General features: G+C 22.8%; 1 protein-coding gene across 1 annotated transcript in view; it reads right to left on the reverse strand.

Moving 5' to 3' along the window:
* Positions 1-25,638, reverse strand: part of LOC112598224 (leishmanolysin-like peptidase) — a 62,994-nt gene that overhangs the window by 5,150 nt on the left and 32,206 nt on the right. Inside the window, exons 3-9 of the mRNA XM_025344624.1 lie at positions 21,166-21,196; positions 11,795-11,877; positions 10,349-10,466; positions 8,173-8,552; positions 6,314-6,539; positions 1,691-2,011; positions 256-415 (exon numbers count right to left, since the gene is read on the reverse strand). Coding sequence (XP_025200409.1) covers positions 256-415; positions 1,691-2,011; positions 6,314-6,539; positions 8,173-8,552; positions 10,349-10,466; positions 11,795-11,877; positions 21,166-21,196 — 1,319 coding nt within the window. The remainder of the gene's footprint in view (positions 1-255; positions 416-1,690; positions 2,012-6,313; positions 6,540-8,172; positions 8,553-10,348; positions 10,467-11,794; positions 11,878-21,165; positions 21,197-25,638) is intronic.

Consider the following 25,638-nt stretch of genomic DNA (forward strand, 5'->3'; position numbering starts at 1 on the left):
TTGCAGAACTTTAAAAAGAAACACTTGCTTACATTTTATTTTATAAAACTCGACAACATATTGAATAAAACAATTAAATTATGTTTCAGTTTTAAATTTACCAATATCTATAATTTAATATTATATCTGATACAATGATGCATATTATATTACAATTTTGTTGTATTATTCAACATTTATATTAATTTAATATCATAATAATTGATCTGAAGAATTGTGATACATGTCATTTAAAGTAAATATTTATGTACTTACGTGGATTATTTTCTGGATACTGACAATGTGATCCTCTTATCACTACACTTTTTGACCTCCATATAAACTCTTGTATATATGGACAATAATCCGCAAGACTTACAGATCCTCCGTAATATGCTTCACGACCGGGTGTTACGTGTGGGATATTATCAAAGTTCTAAAATAATAAAATAAAAATAAGAATAAATCCAATTAATGGATAGCTATATATTATGGCATTTCATAGTGTTAACATTATTTAAGTATTTCTAAACAACTTTAAAAATGTATACTTGTTTTAAGTGAAAACGGACATTTTTATAAAGTTTAAAGTTTATTTGAATTAGACTTCAAATTTCACTAACATTACTTTCTTAAACTTATATATATTTTTATTCTTTAGAAAATAATATTATTCACTGAATATGTTTGTGTGAAGACCTATAATCTAAGTATTAAGGTTCTCGAAGATTTAATTTAAACTTATATTAGTAATTTCTCCATACTTTCTTAGTATTATAAATTTGATTAACTTTTAAATGTAATCTGAGTGTTTCCTGGATATTACTGCTGTTAAATTAAAATTAATTAAATAGAACCAGTGAATAAAGATTAATTTCTACTCAGTATACGTTTATGTACGTACTGTTTTCAAATTAATTAATCAAAAAAAAAAAAAAAAAAAAAATAATTAATTTTTTTTAGTTAAAAAGGATAAAAAGAAATTTTATAAAAAAAAATTAAAAAAAAAAAAAAAAAAAAAAAAATGTGTAATTTAATATTTATTAGTTCAAAAGGATAAAACGAATTTAAACTTTAAAAAAGATAATATTATGTTTACAACATAATTTAATATATTTTTGAAAAAATATTCTAAATAGATTTGAAAAATAAAATATTTTATTCAATTTTATATTTGTTCTAATTTTTAAGTTATTATATTGTTTTAGAATTTTACCTAAATTATTTATTTATTTTACACCATTGTACCTATACAAAATACAAATAACAAAGAATCTTATAACTTAAATTTTACTAAAAAAAAATCTATAAGTTATTATTAAATTGAGTGGATAAATTCAATATTCAATAACTATATAAAATTTAATATAATTTAGTTTTAATTTATCATAAATTAAAATAATTATAATTCTAGTTGATAATAAGTATGATTAGAATAGATAAAAGTATAAGTATAAACTAAGTATTATTTACATGAAATAAAATAAAATATAATAAATAAGAGTTCATTACTAATGTGTTTCAACTTTGTAGGTTTTGTTAAAAAAACATGTTTCATACCTAATATCCTTTGGTATAAATTATAAATTAAAATGTACAAAGTTTCTGTAGTATATAATATTCAAAGTTGTATCATTTAGTTTTTAGAATATTTACTGATAACATAGAAGAACAAATTTGGAAAAAAATAACTAAAAAATATGTTTCTGACCTGATAGAAATTTGGTAAGGGCTGTACGTGTTCAACTAGGTTACATAGTGCTACTGAGCTACGATCATCTGTGCACTCGGTTTCCAGAGGATCTCTTTTCACTTTATTACAGAATGGATGGATAGATTGGCCTTTAATACGTTTCATGTCCATCCATTGTTTACAGCTTTTTGTTACAAAATCACAGCCCAAGTTTTTGCCCCAGCTAAGATCTTGAGCTAATGAATAATTAGCTTTATACCATCCAGTATCTTCCATCAGTGCTAGTGTTAACCGCGAATATACTGGATTCTGAGTGTGAGTACCCGTCATTGCTTCATTCTAGAAAACGTTTAAATATAATAAGTTTTAAATGAAATAAGTGTTATAATAGTAAAGTAGAAAAATGCAGTTAACGACTTAATGATAAATAACGCAAGTATACGTGAATTAATTTTCGAATATTATAGTCGAGTCAGAATTTTCTACGCTTCAATAGCACTAAACTCTCAGAAATAATTATACCTATCTTAAACCGAGATTTTTACTTTCCTTGAAAATTAGGTTATGATTAATGGGTATTTATAATACGCTATATGTATATGTATATGTATATGACTAGACATATTTTAACATTTTATAAGTATAATTGTTTTTATTATCTTAGTAATTTATTACCTACTTAATTTAATGCTTCAATTATTACTAATTCAATTAAAAGTATAAGGATAAATAAAAAAATAAAAAATAAGTAACGCGGTAATGCGAACCTTATGGTATTATTTAAATTTAAAAGTTGTAAAATACATATTTTAATTATAATACAGGAATAAACATGGATAATTTATATTACACACAATTCTGAAACTAACTATCATAAATTATCAGCAGGAAAAGTGAGTCGACTATTAAAAAGATATTTTTTTAGTCATATTAAATTAAAAATATTATTTATTATAAGATATTTAATAAGTAAGTTATTATTAATTAAATAAATATCTCAAGAAAAACTTTAAGCTTTTTGCGTTTTGTTTTAATTATTGTTCAAAATAAAAATATTCAGATCGATGCACAATAATAGTGAATAGCCGTAAACAAAGCAATTATCACTACCTATATGTATTATAATTTCTAAATTAGTTGTACTAAACGAACATTACATTATAAATGAAATAATAATATTAATATAATAAAACATAAATATATAAACTAAATAAAACTTGTATGAAATTTATATTGATAAAATATTTGCTTGGTGTGTACTGTGTATGCATTTCTAAAGTGAATTTTTTTTATTTACAATTTTCATAGTTGTAAAATAATTAAATATTTTTAGTTTTTAGAGTAATGAAAGTAATATTTTTGACGAACATTTAAAATTAAAAAAAAAAAAATCCATAAAAACGTTATAGGTAATCATGCTACATATTCATAATATTGTTTTGAAAGTGCAATCATTTATAATAGTTTTCAAATTTATAAAACTAATAATATACTAATATTAAGTACAGAAATAAGATATTATGCAGTTTCCTCAGCACTTAATTATAAAGTGAAATATTCGAAATGGTTGTCTAACAACGCAATTATATGCTGTGGAAAAGTATAAATTTTTGATAATTAAATAAGTAGAAAATTTAATCAAAGTCTCTATCGCGCGTTGTGATGATTAGATTGAATAGATGACATATTAGAATTAAATATTTGAAATTATCAATGCGAATATGAGATAAAGAAGACTTTTTATTATCAAAAATATTATAAAACTCTGGTTATTTTGTTTTTCTTACATTATTTTATTAAAATAAAACGCGGAAATCATTTCATTGTATTCATAATATAATTTGAAAATTGTATTTAATTCATATTATTATTATTTTAATTCATTGAAAACTAATAAAGGGCGAACTTTAATGAATAAATTATTTACATTTAATACGTTAAAGACTTATATGGAAGTAAACAATGACTTTATTACACTATTCTGTATCTTTGAAATTATTAAATTAACTATTGTCTTATTGTTCTTCCTGAAATAAGGGTAGCAATCGGAAGTATGAGAATTAATTTTTCTAAATGAAAACTGAGAACAAAATTAATACTGTAAAATTAGTTATTAAAATCAGGGTTATATTAGTTAATCTTGATACAACTTAGGTTTTATATGAGTGTAAATTTAGGATTTACTAGTGACAAATTGATAATTTATTTATAATATCTGTTTGTTTAATTAGGTTTTTGTTAGCTATACAATAATGCATCTATTGTAAGATAAACAAATTTAATTTTTACATTAAGTGTACAGTTTATTTATGTTAGATTGATTAATCGAATTTTGTTCAAATTTAAATAATTATTATGAAAAGTTAAAAAACTTAAAATTCAATATTATTTGATAATACTATTATCATTTAAAAAAGGCTTAAAATAAAGTCAATTAAGCTAAGGTAAATATATTATAAACTTATAAATGTATAAAAATCTTATCATCTATAAAAAAAATAAACTTAAATATTTTGTAAAAATGTTAGCCATCTTATTCATTTAAAAATTATAACAATAAATAAAAATATTTTGAAAACAAATTTTTAGTGAAAGAATGCTTCAATTTTCGAAGTGACTTCCAACTAGAATCTAGTTTGTACGCAGTTAATTTTTAGTTGCAATTAAAAAATTAATACCTACAAGGACTAAAGTTATTATATTTTTTGCCAATTATACGTTTAAAATTGTTTTCTTGATTAACATTGAAAACATTTTTGTCCTTTAATCAAAGAGTTTGAAAATGTATTCATAAGTTTTTCTTAAGACAATTTCAAAACTTGAATAATGCATTTTATGTGAAATTTTTTTTATAGACATTTTAGTTCAAATTATAAAGAAATACGATAATTACTAAAAAATATTTATCTTGCTATTTTATTTTTATTATTATGTATTAGTATTTTACAAACAATGAAAATTTCTAAATATTAAAACATTTAAGCAATTATTGAATGGTAGATATAGGTAAACCGGGATTCTATTCACACGGTATTTTAGTTTTGATTTATCAAATTATTAATAAAAATTTAATTTATACCAACTTAATAAAAGAGTAAATTATGAAATAACCTTAAACATTGACAAATCGTATATTAAAATATTAAATGAGTACGTATTATCTTAAATGGGTATGTAAGTATAAATAATAGTAAAGTAATCTGTTTAAATTATTTGTGTACTTACTCCTACAAAAATATTCATTTTACATTTTTGTTTAATATACAAAATAGTTGGTGGGTGCTTTTTGCATAATTTTCAAATCAATTTAAAACACTGTAAACTTTTTTTTAAAGTAACTATTTAAGATGATCAAATTATTATTTAATGAAAGTAAAATTGATTTATTAAAATAATGTTAAGTATTAACATTGTATATAATGTGTTCAAACAAGTTTTTAATGCGCAGGAACATTAAGTATTCAATTAAATTTGGTAATTAGACATTTTAATACATGTACTATAAAAACTTCATAACTAACACGAAGTTTCAATAAATTTCAAAAATTTTATTAATTTATAGAAGCTAAATTTAAATCTAATATGTAGATTCTAGATACTCTATAATGGGCAAATGTAAACTCCCCTAAAATTTTGTAAATTCTCCTAAAAACATTTTGCTACCGTATTACACTTACATAAATTCCCCTAAAAAAATTTAGAACCATTTAGCGTAACCCAGAGGACACCACGTGAAGGCAGTTCTATCTAATTAATAATAATATCATTGTTAATATTAAGTTAATAAAATGCTTATTGATATTAAGATGAGATATTTGTTAAAATAAAAATTAAAAATTATTTGATTTAATAATTTTTTTATTTAGTTCAACTAATATATTTTATCGAAATTTTATTAAAATAACTTAAAATTTTGTTAATTTTATCAAATATATTATTAATTTAACGAATATATATTTTGAATTTACAAAAATAAAATTATTTAAAAAAAGTGGTTATTATATTGAATGTAACTAACTTATACTTAGTTTAATAATAACGATAATAATTTAATGATAATGAAAATATCAATTAATTAATAAAATTTAAATAAATAATGAAAAAATCGAAATAAAAATGCAAAAATGTATGGAAGTGTAATACATGGTAGCAAAATGTTTTTAGGGGAGCCCATTCTAAATATTGGCTATGAGCGTAAAAAACAATATTATTAGGTCTACAGGTAATGTATTAAACAGGTAGTTATAAATTAGATTTTTTATTTTATGATTGATGCTAATTTTACTATGTTATTTTTTATCATCTTATATGATATACACATATAACCCAATAAACCAATTACTTTAGCATATTGGAAAAATTTAAAAGTTCGGAGAAATTTATTGGAAAAAAAATGAAAAAAACGTGTACACACTTCTCATAATATTTGTAGTACTCAATCCATCATTTTTGTTTACAATAAACTTTCAAAATTGAGAAAATATTTCAACACAATAATCAACTTAAAAATAAATTCTACAACAAGACTGATAAATGTAATTAATATTAATTGATAATAATGTAATTGTATACGCGTTTATATATTTAAAAAAAGAATAGATACAATTATAATAATGTTAAGATAATTTTTAGAGTAGATACCTCAAAAATTCTTTTTTCCCAATGAGTGAGAGCCGTACCATCTTCCCCTTGGTCTTCCAGTTCAGCTCCTTCTAAATACGAGCAGTTGAAATGTTTTCGAACCTCTTCTACAACTCTAGGGGTTACCATCATTTGAACTTCTTTGTCCACCACGCCGCCATGAACTGTCCAGTTGCGTCTTATCACAGTCTTGATAACTTTGTCACTCCACTGTCTTGCTTGAAGTCTATAATGATCAAACGATTTACAAACAATTGTAAGTAATACTTATTATTTTATGTAAAAAATAACAGAAAATATAAAAACTAAAAAGTTTATGTTGTTTAATTTTAGATATATTATAATTTAAGTGTAAATTATTGGAGGGCATTATCGTATTTTTTACTGAATTGACCATTAATTAATTTAATACTACTATTACAATAGATTTTAAGTTTTTTATATTTATTTAATTTATAAGCAACAGTTTAATATTTTATATGTTTAAATATTATAATAAAAAATAATAATTTTAAAAACGTCCAACAAATAATAAATTAAAACGCAAAACTTAACAAGGTCAAAGCATATCGTTTATTTTAATTTAAAAAATTTAAGTATAAACTACCTAAGAAGTAACTATCAAATGTATTTTTAGTGCAATTTTTAGTAATATAATTTGCATATAAAAAAGAAAATATATTTTATTTTTATTTAAATTTTGTATTAAGAATATAAATTGACATTACACTGGAATCTTTAAATTATTATAGTCTATAGGTAATATAATTTTTTGCTTACATTTGTATTGCTTGTAAAAAATGCTATAGCCTTCAGAGAAAACACAAAAAAACGTCAGTAAAACTAATTGAAAATCAACTAAAGTATGAAATAAATTGTAACCATTTGAGAAAAAAATGCACCAATAGTATTGTTGTTTAGAGTTGTAACGAGTGAATCCAGTCTGGAGATAAAATAAATTAAACATACCGCTACGGTAGACACTTATGAACAAGGTTACTGGGTGAGTATCTATAATTTATGTTTTACAAGAACAAAAAAAATATAAATCTGGATTTAAGGATTAACTTTAAGATTTAACTTTCGAAAATATTTATGAAATGGACTATTCTCATTAAAATAACTACGCTTTAACTTAAAAATGTCATTATAATATTAAATACCCTTAGAAATATATAATTTTGCTAGTGGTAAAATATAATATTTTTATACCTGCTAGTATCAATATTTATATAGAAAATATTAAAACAAAAATTGTTTCACATAAATATAATGTAAATAATGTGATAATTTTATCAGTTAATATTTATAAATATTTAATTAATTAACATTTATAACATATTTATTTAAATATTTACCGATATTCTTTAAAAAGCTTGCAATTAAATAATTTTTAAATAATATGAATTGTACGAAAATACCTACCTATACTGTAAAATATGAAAAAATATAATAAAACAAAATTCTTGATTTAATATTAAAAAAATGCCTAATACATTAAACAACTACACATTATTTTATGTTCAAATAGTGTTTATACAGACATTGATTGCAAAACTTGTTTGGACATTTTATGAGATTTTGAAAATTGGTTTTAAAGGTTTTAGTTAATAGAATGGATAAATGTTAGTGTTGAAATCGGAAAATACATAAACGCGTAGTTGTAACTACTTCTGAACATTTCGAAAAATTTTTATTGATTAAATATTTTATGAATGTGAAGCTCGTTTTTGCAATATCGACATGTACAATTTAATACCAAAATAATTTTAAAAAATATCTCAGCCAGGTACGAATCCCCGGTTTCCCTTTCCTAGATCTGACTCAGAGTATAAATAACATAGGTCGTTTTAGCTTACTTTTCATTGAGCCTGGGTTTGCCGTTGTCTTCTCTGGCAGTCAGTGGATACCCATTAGCGTCTCGGTAAAATGCGAACAGGCTTACGGAAAAACCAAGCGCGTGCAGTATTTCGTGCTTGACCGTGGACAGAAGCACTTCGAGCTCCTGCGGCTTAGTGCTGATGCTTTCCGGGCAAAGGTTAGCATGCCCGGCAATCGGACGGTCCAGCGATGATTCTTGCTGGCAGTGAGCCGCGTACGCCACTGTTAACCCTTTGTGGCATCTTTCTGTCTCCATCGCGCTCACGTAGAACACGAAATCAGCTCCTTCGATGCCCACACCTGATTTTGACGTTCCCGTACCGCAATCCATGCCCGATGCGTTACACGTTTTGCATGCCTAAATAAAGATACTCGTTATATATATGCCAGTTAGTTCGTCAAGCCTGCTAAACACCATTTTTTTTTTTTTTTTAATTAATGTATTCAAATTCTCTAATTTTTGGAATTTTCAATAATATTTAAAGGTAATATTATATTATAAAAAACTTTGAATTTTACACAATTTAAGAAGTGGTTTCTGAGTTATTAAACTATTTATACTGAGGGTAACAGTCCTTAAAGATAAATACATAAGTATACATAGATTTAATCTAATACTTATCATATTCAGACAAATTTTACTAAGTTTAAAATGTTGATAGGTTAATATCAATTACAGTAATTTTCTAAATCTATAATAATGATTTTATGTGAATTTAGAGCGATCTGAATTTTTACCAGCCATTGATAGATTTAAAAAAAGTTGAATGCTAAATTTTTTTTGAATTTTAAAGAATTTATAGAAATCACGTTGAAATAAAAATTATAGGTCAGCTTCAACAAGCTGAAATATACGTCATAAATTCATAATAATATGTCATAATATATCACTAAAGCAATACATTGATAGCCTGGGCCGAATCAAACGAAATTGGAGCACAGTGTGCCTACTTACTATAAAGCGCTCTTCACATTTTTATTAATTTAAACTTAAGAAGAGAAATAACTTTTAAATAAGTCTGAAATGTTTAATATAATACTGTATACAGTTTTGTAAAAAACGTTTGGTAACTTTCCATTTATTTGAAAACAATAATTATTGCGCAAATATGATTTTTTTCAACTAAATTTTTTGGTTTACGATTTTTCGTTACGTAGGCACAAAAATTCTATTAGCACGGGTAATAAAATAATAATTATGTCTTGTTTGTTTATTGAACATTGATTTTAAAAATCAATATAGCTGATTAAAAAAAAATTAATATTAACCTAGGAAAACAAACGACACAGAAAAAACAACAAGGTGAAAAATATCAAATGATTTTTACTTAAAATCACTTTTAAGTAAATTATAAAATAAAAATAAAAATATACAATTTATAATAATAAATTAAAAATATTGTAGAATATATGCTATATAGATGTCAAAATTATATTTTATAGAAATCATAAATATAATTTTAAGTCAATTATCAAATTAGAATATTAAAAATTGATAGATATAACGATAAATATCGTAATGATGTAATAATTCTAATTTAACTTTTTATTATTGATAACAAGACCTTAAGATTAAAACCAAAATAAAAATTTGATACAATGTTGAAACTTGTTATAATTTTTGTCCTTGTGTAGTACCTTGAAAATTATAATTTTGTTGTTTTTTACCTGACATATCTACCGATTACCGTTAACAATATGAGTAGGTTAAGTCCCTTAGATTTTTGGAACCAAGTGCACGTTAATCCTGATTTTACTTGTGTAAACCTAGCCGCCATTAATAAACAATTATTTATTCCACAGACAAATGCTTATAATACAATGCATTTAAAAATTAAAATACATGACCTAGCACGGTATATTATTTATACTGCGAGTATAGTTGTGTCACGCTTATATCACCACGCCATAATGGTAATACAGTTATTGAGTTCTGTATTCCAAGACACCACAAATAACAATATTCACTTATACAATCGTTGATATTAGTTAATTTAGATACTTGTTACTTATTATATATTTAAATATATTTAAACTACTTATAAATGAATAATTTAACGCAGGAATTTTGTTACAAAAATACTATGAAAAATAACATCACTTTTTTTTATAACTAATAATATTTATTTACTTTATTAATATTACAAATTTTACCTCCAAATGCTCTTCAGGAACTTGTACTTCACCGCACATTGTTCGGTCTTCACATGCGTTTTTGCAGTATGGATGAGGATCCCCTTTTCGATAAAAAACTTGATTGTTTACACATTTTCTGCAAAAAATCCGAAAATTTAATAGAATAAAATTTGATATATGTATTTTATAGTCGGTGAAACTATTTAAATAAATGTGTTAAAAATCTGTGTAGTTTACATTTAAATAAGTTTTGGACATGGTAAATCCACGGGCACTATTTAATTTGTCATAAGCAACGCCGTGAGTAATCAGCTAATATTAAACATATATTCATACATTATACGACTGGTATTAATGTGTGTCAAAATTTAAAAGAAATAATATTTTCATCTGCATTGTTTTTAATAATATTAAGAACGTATTGTAAATATATTCTGTGTTAATTTAAAAATAACTACTTATTTCGTGTTTTGACCGGTAATAACCGATCAGTGATTACTGTTTAAAATTTGAAGAGCTTAAAACGAACATATGTTTTGTATGAGTGTGTGTCATCATTTTTTGGTGAAGTAAAAATTATTCGATCTTCAGCTCTTTGGGTGAATAATAAAAAATTCCTAGTATTTTATTAAGTAATCGGGAGAAACTTGAAGAAAAATTAGAGAAAACTGGGAATTTTTATACAAACCAGTTTCTGGCAAAATTAATTTTGTTTTTTGTTGTAATTAAAAAACAAATAACCGTAAACTTGAAATTTTCACCAAATATTTATATGAAACATACTTAGACATGATATAATTTAAAATATTTTGTCTTTGTTTTTATTTATTATTTATAAATATCTGAAGTGTTTGATTTATTTCAGTTTTTCTTCAGTTTATATACAATTAAATTTTCATTAATGACCAAAAAAATTTGATAAATTAATACTTGGTCTCTTATAAGTTTTTCTTATCACAATTAAAAAATATCGAAAATATTTGGAAATAACATTTTTTTTTTTTTAAATCGTTTGAAGTTTAAAATTTTTGAAAATCATTAAAATAATGAAAATTAATGAAAAAATAAAAATTATTTTTTAGTTAAAAATTAGTCCAAATAATTTAAATAAGGTTACTTATAAATAGTTCTAAAAATTTAATAACGAGGTAAACTCGATAGAGTAACATCCTGATTTTTCAATAACTTAGGATTGAATATTGTTTTGAAATTATAACTTAAAGTATGTAAGACGTTATTATTAGCTCTATAATTTTAACGCTCCTTTAAAAGTTGTAAATACATATCGTTTAAATTTATTAATATTGTTCTTTATTTATTTCTGTTTATCTTAGAACCATTTGAGTAAAAAAAAAAAAAACAAAAACAAAGAAATTCTTTAATAAAAAGTCAATTAATTTTTAAATATAATTTCCTTTTATTAATGCATATCATTAGTTTTAAATAGATTTTTCACATAATTACCGGTTGAGTCGAATAACGTTTTCGGTTTTGCGAACCATGAGTGCTTGTTCCCAAAATCGTACAGCTTCCGGTAATATGGTATTCTAAAAAGAAAAGAAACAATGATCAACAACATTTTGATTACATTTGAAATGTGACAGTACCAGAAAATAAAATCAATTAATCGGTTGGCTTATTAAGCCATTTAGTAGGTCGCATAGTATAATGTGAAATTGTTATCAATGTGATCCCCTTACAAGGGAATGGTGTTATCCAATACCTACTCTTATTATTAGCTTTAGACGCTTTCTAATATCCAGTTAACCGACACGTGTTACTCATTGAAAATCGTTTCACATATAATGGTTCGATCTTGATAGTGTACACAAATTTACGAATTTGGTATAACAGATTTGTGGACTCTTTGCCTCACAAGTTAAGATTTTGCATACAAAACAAGAAATATGTTTTAAATTTTGGATATTTTTGGAATTCTATTTGTGGGTTATAATACTCTAATATAATTCAATGTATGAAGATAGAAATTTCTTAAGGCACTTTTTTTTTTTTATAATAGATATGTTAGGTAAAAATTTTAAGTATATTCATTAATAAAAATCGATGATAAATGATAAATGATAGCTTTTAAATTTAATAATATAAACACATCTGTTGTGCCATGTTACGTCAAAATTATATACTCCGAAGTTAATTATAATATGCAAGTACAACTATTATTGTTAATATCGTTAAAATAATATATTTTTACCTTCAAAAAATGAAAGATTATTAGGGTTGTTGTCGTACATAATATCTTCAGTAATTATTTAGATTTGATTACAATATTTATTTATTATTTTTAGATTTTCAAACAATTTTTCAAGGACAATAAGATAATTGATGTTTCGTAATAGGAAAAAAGGTTCTTCGTGTGTAAACTTTACATGACAAATATGAAAAACGAACAAGGAAATACTGATTTAATAATGGCTGAAGGTTTAATATTTTTTTATTAATCTTAAATTATTATTAGTACGTTAAATATAATATCTATACAAATTAATTCTTTAAAAACAAGAATATTTTTTATATCTATGATCATTATCCATATCCAGCTATTTCCCAAACTAAGTGAATAAATAAAAGCGCGGTAAAAAAAAATTGAATATGTAATACAAATACAACGATCTTTATAAGTAATAAAAAAAACCTTCATAAGTAAAAAATAAAAATCAATACATTTATGATTCATCGATATGATCAAAATTTAAAATAAAAATCATAATATTCACGACGAAAGAAATTTACTGTAATTATAGAATCGGTTTGTTGACTACAGGTTTATAAACAAATTATTGTCAAATATTAACATATTTTTCAAAATTTCAACAAAAATAATAATTATATAATTTCTAATATTTATAACAATCCAATAGAATATAGAATAATTTAGCCAGTCACCTTTAACACATAAATCATAATATTAAAAAATTTGGGATATTTAACTATTAATGTCCTAGGATTTAATAACTGTATAAAAATAAATAATTACATACATGAATTTGGATAAATATAGGTTATTAAAAACCTTTGAAATTATTTTAGAAATACATTTTTATTATTTATAATTAATTAAAAATAAAAAATTGGTTAAATATACTTAAAAAAAATATAAATATACTTATAGTGTCTTAAGGGTAGTCTACAACTAATGATAAATATAGACGACTAAAAATAGTATGATGGTTTTTATGATTCTTCAGAAGAAAATTTTTTAAAAATAATATACTTTTAATAATTTATATTATATATACATATATTGAATATTATAAATTATCAGTGATTTGACCAAATGCTCATAAATAATTGCTGGAAAAGATATAAAAAAAGTACAGGAAGCAACGCATAAATTAATTTCTTTACAATCTTTAACAGCAAATTTGATTCAATCCACAAAATATTTTGTGTACCTACGTAAAACACAAAAATAAAAAAAATACAAAAAATTATTATTCAACACAATTTTATTCGAAAAAAATATGAAATTAAATTTTTTTCTATTTAAAGAATTTATTTTGTATATTCAATATTTTTTTAAATGTTTAAATTTCAAGCATAAATTTAATGAAAAATAATAAAGACCATATAATTATTCATTTTTAATTACATTTTAGAAGATGTCTATAGTTTAGATTATATGACATATATTTAAATAAATAAATATTTATAAGAATTATTAATTATAAAAGTTGAAAGACTGTCAAATTCTTAAATGAAAAATTGATTTTGTAATTCCTTCAATTATATTATTTTAATAATTTTTTAGCAGTATAATAATTTTTTTAATTGATTAGATAAAAGTTTATATTTTTTCATTGTATTTCTGATACTTAATGTTCAATTGATAAATATGAAAAAAAAAATGCATTTATTGATTTTTATATATGACTGTTTAAAATCAAACTAATAAAATATATTTTTGATAAATATTAGATAACTGTATTATGGATGGTATGTAGTTATGAAAAAAAAAAACAATTTTTAAATTATATAAAAAGTTATTTCCAGTCAATAATAAAAATAATTTTAATAATTTACACTAAGTAGTTGAATATTTTAGCTCAAAAAAAAAAAAAAATAAATAAATAAATAAAAAATATAGTAAAACAAATTAAAAAATATAGTAATATAAGTGAAAATATTAAATGTTTTATTGTTTGTTATCCAATAAAAATGTTGATACTCGAAAAAAATATTAATAACGTTAAATTAGAAAATATATACATAAGTAGTTTATACCAGTGTTAGGTAGTAAGACAGAATGCCCTCTTTTCTAATCTACCCCTGTATAGTAGTCCTATCAAATATTTTTTTATATTTAATTATGTTAATTATTTTATATTAATATGTAATATAGATTTGAGTTTAAACAGAAAAATGTGTTAGGTAATTGATTTTTATTTTTTTAGATTTATTTATAGTATGATAAACAAATCAAATTTCAATACATATTTTTTTTTTAATATTACTACAACAGCTATATAGAAGAAGCATATACAGTTACATAATATACAAAACTATAAGTAATTAAATTATATTAAAATGTATAAACAAAACAAAACTAATATTAAGTGAAATTAATTATACTAAAATAGAGTATTCCTATCTTTCAATTTTCTTTTAGGTTTTTATATGCTATGCTTTTTGAAAAAATAAAGAATTTTTTGTCAATATTTTTATATACCAACATTTTATAACTAATTTGTGCATTTAAGATAACTACATTTAATTTTTTTATTGATCATACAATTTAGTTTATTTTAATAAATGTTTTATTAAATCAAAATCAAATGTCATTTTTATTTACTAAAATTATTATAAGAATTATATTAATATTTTGTCGAGTGTTACTACTGGGTAGCTACTCCCCTCACGACTTCACCGTCATCTGTATATCTCTTTCTTCAGCTCATATGCTTATTGTATCTATAATACAGATTGTATATATCTAATAAATGTTAAAAAAAAAAAAAATATTAACATTTTAATTATTTTATTTTATTTTCAAATTGCATTTTCATATTTTAATGAAATTGTTAGAGACAGTTAAAATAAAATTATTGACTAAATTTTTAAATCTATTTTTTTGGTTTATACATCTGAGATTAGAAAAAAAAACTAAATGGATTAGAAACTGATTACAGATAACAATTATTTGAGTAATATAATTTGTTTCAAACTTTTATTCTGTTTAAAATCTCAATTAATAACTGTGACTGATCGATTAGTATTATATATTGATCGCTGGATTAACTAATAATAAAATAAGTGTACACGTTTTTTAAACTCATAGAATTTTTATAATTTTTGATAATTTTATCATTTTTATTTTGTCATTTAAATAATTAAAAATTAATCGTTATTTTTATTTTTTAGACATTAATTTATTGATGTTATTAATTTTTTGACACTAATATTTCTTTATTGCTTGTATAACTGAAATACAATAAATAAAAATTAAATATTTTTCACGTGAAATATAGACGTAATTATGTGAATGTTAATTAATTAAATCTCACTAGTTTCATAAAAACTATTTCTTAAACAAATGATTTTTAATTTTTTTAATTAGTTCATAATAATTTGGTACATAGAATATATTCTATAAATTATAATATAGATCGTAAAAGGATGTTAATGCACTATTTGTCTTTTCTCTCAGACCCACGCGTGACAAAGCAAATCTGCATTTAGCAGAACCGATTTTCTGTTGTTAGTTTTAATATTGGAGATAACTGACCTTAGATCAAATTTAAAAATAGTATTTAGAGCACTTTTTAGTAATATTTTATTTTTAATATTTTCCAGGTATATAAATAATATTCATACCTTCATTTTTCATGAGTCAATTTCCTTTAATATTAAAGCTAACAATATAAGAATCGTTCTATTCAATATTAATTTAATGGGTTGCGTATGGATCAGAAAGAGAAAAAAATAGTACGCTTAAACCCTCTTAAGAATTACAGAAAAAAAAAATGTTTTTTCTAATAAATAAAAATTAGAAAATTAAAAATAGAGTATTGATAGATCATGAATTGTATTATTTAAGACAATGAAAAATTAATTTATACATTAGGTATATAACATTTTTTATACATAAGGTAATTTTTTTTTTTTACTATTGAAAAAGGCTTTATTCACAATCTATATAAAATAAAGCATAATAAGTAAATGGTTTAATTATAAATTTCCTAATTAAAATGAGTTGAGAAGAACCGTTTTATATACATATATATATATTTAAGGCCGTCTTTAGGACATTTTTTTTTAAGTTTTCCCGGGAGATTGCTGGGAATGATAATTTATGAAATAGGTACGAGAGATTAGGGGGTTTTGGTTTGAATGAAGTCTGGAATGAGATTTTTGTAATGACGGATTGCTACTTTGTTAATTGTTGGTATTTATAAATCATTATATAGAGCATTGTTGATCATGTACCATGGGGCTCCAGTGATTTGTCTAACTCATTGAATAAAATGCTATAGAATTGATCTTATATTCAAATGTTTGGTTTGACTCCAGACGTGAATGCCATATGGCCAGAGAGAAGTTATAATTATTTTATACATTAAAATTTTGTTTCCCAGATTCATTAAGGAGAATAATATTGAGCAGAAAAAGTGTAAGCGTGAGTATTAGACTGTTTTTTTTCATATTTTGTATGTTGAGCCTACGTTAGTTTTTTGTCCGAAAAGACTCCCTAAGTATTTGGTTAAATTTTTAATCGGTATGGGTATGTTGTTTGAAAATAGTTGAAAGTAGTCATTTTTATTAAGAGTGAAATTTAGTTGAACTGATTTGTAGCTAGAGTTCTGTGACTTGTTCTGAGGAGATCAGGTGTGTATACATTATAAAGGATAGGTGATAAATCACTTCCTTGTGATACTCCAGCGTTGACTTTGTAAGATTTTGTAGTAGGGAGAGTAACAGTTATTGTGCTTGACAATAAAGAATTGGTCTTCGAAAAATTATTTTAGTATAAAAAAATATGGAGCAGGTAGAAACGATTTTAATTTAAACAATAGACCATCTTACCAGACACCATCGAATGCTTGGACGATGCAAAGAAATACATCTTTGAAATATTTTTTTTTTTTTAATGACGACGATATTTTATCAGTGACTCGATGTGTATTTGTTGCATTGGTGATTGAGGTAATTCTTCGAAATGGTAACTTTTCAAAGAGTTTATCTAATATCGATAATAGGCTTATAGGCTAGTATGAAGTTACTAAATGTTTTGATTTTTCAGGTTTAGAAATTAGCATGATAGTTTAGAATTTTCATATTGGTGGGATATAGGATAACCTAAACAATGCATTATACATATGGGTCAGAAAAAGGATAGCTTTGTTAGTTAACTTTTTAAGTATTTTGTTATTTATTATATCATATTTGGGAGATTTATTTTTGTGTAGTTTTGTAATAATCAGAGTCTTTATTTTATGAGACGTGGTTGATTATACTGGTAAATCCATAGATAATGAACTGGTAAGGAAAGTTTGGACGTTTTCTATGTGTACTACATTAGGGTTTACGTTGGTATGTAATTGAAAGATTTTAGAAAGATGGATAACGAATAAATTTGCCTTTTCTCTGTTATTTATAGTAAATACATAAAAGTTAAGAATCTGTTTTAGATTTGAATTATGAATATACAATTTTGTAGTAATCAAATATTCCAATCATACTTATAGTTTATGTTTAACAGGTAAATAAATAAAAGGTAATCCGCCATCTTTATTTTCAAATTTTTTTATAAAATGTGGAAAATAACGACTAAAAAATAAAAAATAAATAACCATGAAAGTTAATAAAAATAAAATTTGGCCACACTTATAGTGGTCACACCATGAAACACTTTCGTTTAACATGTTTAACATGACGCCTCCATTATACTACGTATTTAGGTACACGTCATTACCGATTCTACCCACTTCTAATAAAGTTTCTCATTATAGATAGTTACTAGTTGTATAATCATGACTAGAGAAATACTACAATAAATATTTAAATAAGCCCAAGAACGGAAACTAGTACATTGTCTCAGTGTCTCAAACGATTCATGATCCAGTTCTGAGATTGAGTTTATGTAATGGTTTAACGATTACTCCCAGACTGCCTCTCCGGAAATCGATTGTCGTTTTTTAACGAAAGCGTCCACAATGACTTCAGGCGAATTAGTATTTACCACAATACTTTGGGTGTGTATATTTTATACACCAACATAATTACCGAATCGAAATTTCTTTGAATGGGAATATGGAAATATTAATAATTTATAATATTAATTAAATATAAAAATATATTTTGGACGTTGAAAAGTTTATTCAAAGTTATTAACGGTTATTCAAGGAGACAAAATGAAATTTTTATGTGTTCATTTTAATCGTCTCAATATTAAGGTTTTGAAAAGTAGAATTATATTTCATTAATTTTTCAATTATTAGTTTCAACTAAGAGTTGTTAAAGATATTATAATTATTTTATCAATAAGAAAAAGCGTGAGAGCCTACAGAAGTACTTATGTAATATTATGATTAAAATGATTTAAATAAAAATTGCATATTAAAAAAAAAATCTAATAATGAAGCACATTAATATTTAATAATGCACGTGTCATCATTCTTTTCAACTTTTAGCGGTGTTTTAAAAAATTAATTAGTAATTAATAAAACTATACTCATAAGTACTAAGTTTTAAAGTGTATAAAATTCAACATAAAAAAAGAAAAAGAGCGTTTGGGCAATTATTCTAGTTGAAAATATTTTCGAACGTACTAAACAAAGATTTAAAGACATTATTTTTTTCAAATTAAATAAAAAGATAAGAATTATATAAGACAAATTCTAAGAGTTAATCAATAAAAATATAACACAATATGGTATAATAACCATAGTAAAAATATGATTGGTTTATTTGTCATGAAATAATTTATATTTATATTGTATATAATGTGTATATTGTGAACATACTAATTACTATATAGTATATTATATATTACATTTTAACAAAATTAATTCAATTAAGGTTTTCTCTATGTTATTAAAAATATGTGTTGAATAGTATACCGTCTATACGGAAGTAATGTTTAAAACTAACGTAAGTACAAGAGTTCAAGAGTGTATCAGAGTAAAATTTATCAAAGTAACATTAGCAAAAGTTTATTTTTTTATTATGTTTACTTACAGATTTATAAAAAGATAGGTACTTAATATAAATTTACCAATTTAATATTTTATCAGTGATTTTTTTTATTGTTAAAATTGATGAATGATGGTTATAACCTCTCAGTAACTATGCCTAAACACCACTCAGATACAATAATAAATAGGTTTATTAAAGACAAATAAGCATACGTTCATACATTTGTACGTGTGTTTCTTATGAAAAAAAAAAAATAACGATAAATAATAAATAAAAAAAAAAAACTACTTTTGAATTAATACACGACTTAGTATCTAAGTAGTAAGTACCGCCTTGATTTTATTTATAAATATATATACCTCATTCAAACATAGTATTATGGTTGTTATCAAATTTTGATTAATAGAAGATTTATTTTTAATTTTATTCAATTTATTTATTTTTCTAATACATTTATTTGGTGCATAATATAATACAGTGTATTAATTACACTAATATATTTTACAATATGTACAGAGTATATAATAATAAAATAATATATATAATTATGTAATAATAAGAAAAAAGAAGAAAAAATACACCATACTCCATCATAATTAATAAATAAGGATAATATATATTATTTTTATTATATGTAATGAAAAAATATATTTTTTTTACTAATAAATTAATATAAATAAACTTTTTTAAATAGTGTATTTTTTTTTCTTCATACCATTGTCTAATGATTAAAGATAGAAATTATTTTTATTTTTTAAATATACTCAAGAATTGAACTTGTAATTTTAAAATTATCAATCGCAGTGTTAGATAATTAAAGAATTATGATAGGTAAGTCGAGATAATTTTGAAATAAAAATATGTAATATTTATTTCTCTTTAAACACCTCCGATTGTGATGTAATGGGTCAAAAGGGCTTTCATTACTGGACACATACCTAGAGAAAGGATTTGATAATAGCCATCATATACAGATAGCATCACTTATGGAGTCATGGACATTGGACATATAATGCGCCTCTCTCCAACTTTAAACGTTATAACAATATTACCATATGTTAAAATTTAATTTACTTTATGATAAAAATCTATTCCTATTCTAATAGTATAAAAATATGTACACTATAAAATTATAAATAACAAAATATTTAAAATAGTATAAAAAGTAATTTTGTTATTTTCAAAGTTACATTAATACTTCAGGCATAAATAATAATAGATGGTAGATAGATACTAACCTATTTACACGAGAATTTTAAAACATATAATTGATTTTAAATTAAACATGAGCAGATATAAAACAAAAACTTCCATAACACCACTGCGAATTGCACAATTAATAATTTCAGCAAGTTTATAAAATATTTATGTATACTTACATAATGAATTAGATTATGAAAACAAATTAAGTGGATAACTACAGTACTATTACATTTAATAAGTTTTAATTTTTTTTTTTTTTTTTTGTGTAAAATATTTAATTATTAGAAAGCTATTAAATTGTACACAATTATAAAAAACAATATTATTTAATTTTTAGAGACAATTCTTTCACTAATGATATTTTCTTAAGATCTAACGGAAATTACGCTAGATACTTCTTTAAATGAACACAATTTGCATATTTAACAAACTTGATAATATTATTATAAAAAGACTAAAAATCTAAAAAAAAAACTTACGTTTATTAGCTGAAATTTCTCTTCGGTAAGCCTGAAACAAGATAAAAATATTAATTAATTACAGGAATACGTATAAATCTTGATTTATGTATAATTTATTTTTCGACATAGCATTTTGTTTTTAGTGTTTGACTGAATCTTTTATAACTGAAAATACATTTTCAAAAATGGCTTTTATATACTCAGGTAATGTTGAAAAAAAAAGATAAAAGCATAGGTTATTACTTATTGATTATTTATATGAGAAATATTAAATAAAAGAAAGGTAATATTTTGTTGGAGGTTTTAAAATTTAAGAATATATTACTTAAATTTTTTATTATAACCGTATACTTTTAATTTTATATTATTATGTATATTGTAAAGCCCAAACAAATAAAATTATTTTCATGTTAAATTTATGAAAAATTGTTTCAATTTTCTATTTGTATCTATGTTTTAAAATTGTACTAAAAACAAAAAAAAAATTATGGTATTGTCACTTAATAAACAGAATGTCAACCAATCGGAACATTACTTCTATCGGTTAAAAGAAAAAAAAAAGTCACTTTGGGTTGCATTCCAGTGACATCCTTTGAGAAGTTTGAGATCTTTTTAGGCTATAAAGGCTTACTGCAACAATCGGAATCAGAGAGTTCACATCATTGGCGTTACAAAACAAAAATTGGCAGGAGTAGGGTGCTTGTTAAATCAACATTCTAGTTATGCACCGGTGGCCGGGATCATTAGATTGATATGTAAATAGTAGTGTTTTTTAAGACTAATAACATAACATAAATAGGTCTTACCAGTTTCATCAATAATAAGTAATTTTAACTCATGAACAATTCTTACATATTTAAAAACTTTAAAAATTAATACAAATAGTTTTTAAGACTTAAATAGAATTTATGTTGAAATTAGTGTTTCGTACGTGTATATTCAGAATACACAAGGTATAAAATATATATGATAAATTATATATTAAAATTTAAGTATAAAAAAATTATATAAGTTTATTTTTGCAAATAGTAAACGTTACTTTTAACTACACGCGCACATATAAACGCCAATCACTGTGAAATATATCAATAAGTACTATTATTATGTGAGGGAAACCACGGTGTTTCTATCATAAATGTGTATTACACTTGATACTTCATTCGATCTGTAAACCACAAAATTCTTTAGGAACATACAATTAATATAGTATATGTAATTCAAGGCGTAGATTATGATGGTAAATTGTAGACAGTAGTTACTAGTTACTAACACGGTACTCAATACCACAATTGATGTGATAAAAAAATCTGTCTCTATAGATTATGTACATATACAATGTATACAGTGTATTTTAAATTTAAATTATTGCGGTATGTATGACTGTGGTTACTAAATATTAGCTTTTCATCTCAGCAAACATTTATGTCACTTTGATTTTCGTCTTAAATGGCCTATATTTGATGAAAACAACAATTCTGCCGATGTAAAAATACTGTATGGAAAAAAAAAGATAAAAATTATTGAAAATAACCATACTTATTTTCATTCAATATTGTAATCGGCGTTCACCGATATGTCAGGACTAACTAACTTGTGTGGTTAAATTGATTCAACTTCAACTAATCAACTATTTAACATAATATTTTACTCGGAACGAACTGTGTGACTATTTCCTTTTTACTTATTAAAACTATTTAAGTATTAAAATTCAAATAATTATAATGATATTAAAAAGTTTTATGAATAACAAATTTATATTGTATATTATGTAACAAGTTATACGTAAAATTAACATAACCTAATCTAAAACCTAACAATAATATATAATATAATGTACATTCAAAACTGTAGCATAGCTTATAATTTTAAGGGATTAAATATAGTCAAAACTTTTATCATCTGTAATCATAAAATAAGTTGTAAATGGAATAAAATAAACTAAATTTGGTTAAAATCATTTTGATATAAAAACAATATAAAAATAATTTACAACATTAAACTGTAAGTCACAAGCTATAAAGAAAAAACATGACTATTGTACCGTATAAAATATGTATACATATTTATTTTTTATTAAAAATTTGCTGAACAAGTAATTAACTAGTTATACACATCATTTAACTTTCATAATAGATTAGATATTTTGAAATTGACACTATGTAAAATGTTTTTAAAACATTAGTTTATTTAATTAAACGTTTTTAGTTTTACAAAAATTTAGTATTGTGCAAATGTGATGAACAGTGTTTTTTTTTTTTTTAATTCACTTTTTCTTTACACTTTACCATATTGAATTTAAAATATTGACTATAACTAAAATATAACAGTAAAATAAATTCCGGGGAAACAAACAAAATTTTTTTTCTTTTTTTATGATTTATGTAAAATGTTTGTAGACTTGCATTTTTTTATAAATTACATTAATAGTATAATACAAATACAAAAAAAAAATGCAAATGCATAATATGCACATAACAACAAATTTAAAAGCTAATGGAAAATAAGGGTTAAGTGCACTTAGAAAAACACAAGTTAAATAGAAGTTGAAATGATGTCTCTTGTTCAACTTACATGGGAATAAATGTAAAACGAAATCGATTTTTACAACCCACATTATAAGTACGAGTTTTTAATAAGCTTTATAGGCAACTTCAAATAAAGTAAGTCGTGTAAGATTAACAGATATTTGAATCAATAGAATTATTTATACCTACTCAGTGTTGACTTTAATATTTTAATTATGTGGACGTCGCTTTAATCGTGTAGATAATAACGATTTTTCGAAGACAATAAATAATTGACTAATATTATCAGTAAAAATTGAGAAAATTCAATTTTTAAAAACTTAGGGTAGTCGCTCTGCAGTACAGTAGATTTCGAGTATATCTAAATTATTTTACTTTTGACTTAACGTGCTAACAAGATTCGATTTCTTACTAGAATTCACCTTCAAAGTTAAAAATTGAAACATTTTTACTATGCTACTAGAAGTGATACAAAAAAGTAAATGTTTAAATTCCAATATTTTTAACAAATTAGAAGTATAATAGTAAAACACTGTTTACCCATAAACAATAATGTATAAAAAATATATAGAGCATTTTACCAAAGATTCCTTAAAATGTAGATACTGCACGAAGAAAAATATTTCTATATACTAATTTGTAATTTGTTTCTTAAAAACCTCTCAAATTTTTTTAGAAAAATATTTTTATTATATCTGTTTTAAAAATCTATTAAAATAATATTTAATAAGAAATAAAAATTTAATTCTTAAAAAAAAACTAAAGAATACACAGTGCTTTAAAAGTAGTCTTTTAAATAATTAATAGTTATAAACGACTAAAGACTAATTTATATAATACTTTAGAGGAAGAGCTTTTAAAACACATGTTACTTCTATAATTACCTATAAAAACTTATCAATCATTTTATCAGATGTTCAAAGATATAAGAAAAACATTTTAGAAAGTGTCTGCAGCAGTGACATTATTAAAACCTATAATTAACAGTTATTTAAAATAAATACCATTCAATATATAAAATTCTATAATGAAAACATAAAACGTAATTCACAATTATATTATTTAAAGAGTACTAAGCAATTGATATTTATTTCAATTTAATATAAAAATATAGTAGAATAATAATATTGAATATTAATGGTGAAAAATTAATATTTTTTTTAATATTAATAATGAAAAATAATGAAAACACCAAATAACTATTCATATCGTAACTATATATTCTATGAAAAAGCTGATATTGTAATAAATGTTTATAAATTATTCCGGCAAAGTTACTATACTCATTAGTATGAATCTCTCCACCATTCAGAAAGGTTGCTGTATTGAATATGTCAAATTTTAAGGGAAGACGGTTTAAAGCCTTTATTCCTAAAAGTATTTTAAAATTTAATTACTTTAAATTAATTAGTAATTATATTAATTACTATTAATACAATTTTTAATACCTTACATTGTGTTGAATCAGGATTAATATTTTTTGAATAGCAATAAAAATTACTACAAGGGAAAAGAAAAACTTTTGAAATTTGTTTATTTAATTTTTTTTAAATTTCCGATATCGAATATTTGCATATCCGAACTAGGTGGGATTCCAATTATTTCGGATAATCGAGGTTCAACTGTAATTATTTAGAATATTTATTCGCATAATATTCATAATAAGATTTAGCTTATAATTTATATACATTAAGTATATTTTTTGCAATATTTTCATGATTGTATTTTATTTATGAAACGAATCGTTTCTTTTACAGTAAATTCTAACTTAGTTAAATATTAAGCATAATCAAACAAGATATGAACTTAAAGTAAATTGAAATGTATGATATTTGGCAGGCTATATATCAAATAGGATTTTATCAGTTTTCAATTTGATCTGAAGCAGACACATGGATCGTAAAAACACTTTTCGTTTTACATAAGACTGATATTACTTGTATAATTAAATTGAATTTGAATAATA

This window comes from Melanaphis sacchari, unplaced genomic scaffold, assembly GCF_002803265.2.
Source record: "Melanaphis sacchari strain LSU unplaced genomic scaffold, SCAv2.0 Contig45_pilon_pilon, whole genome shotgun sequence".
NCBI classification, from domain to species: Eukaryota; Metazoa; Arthropoda; class Insecta; order Hemiptera; family Aphididae; genus Melanaphis; species Melanaphis sacchari.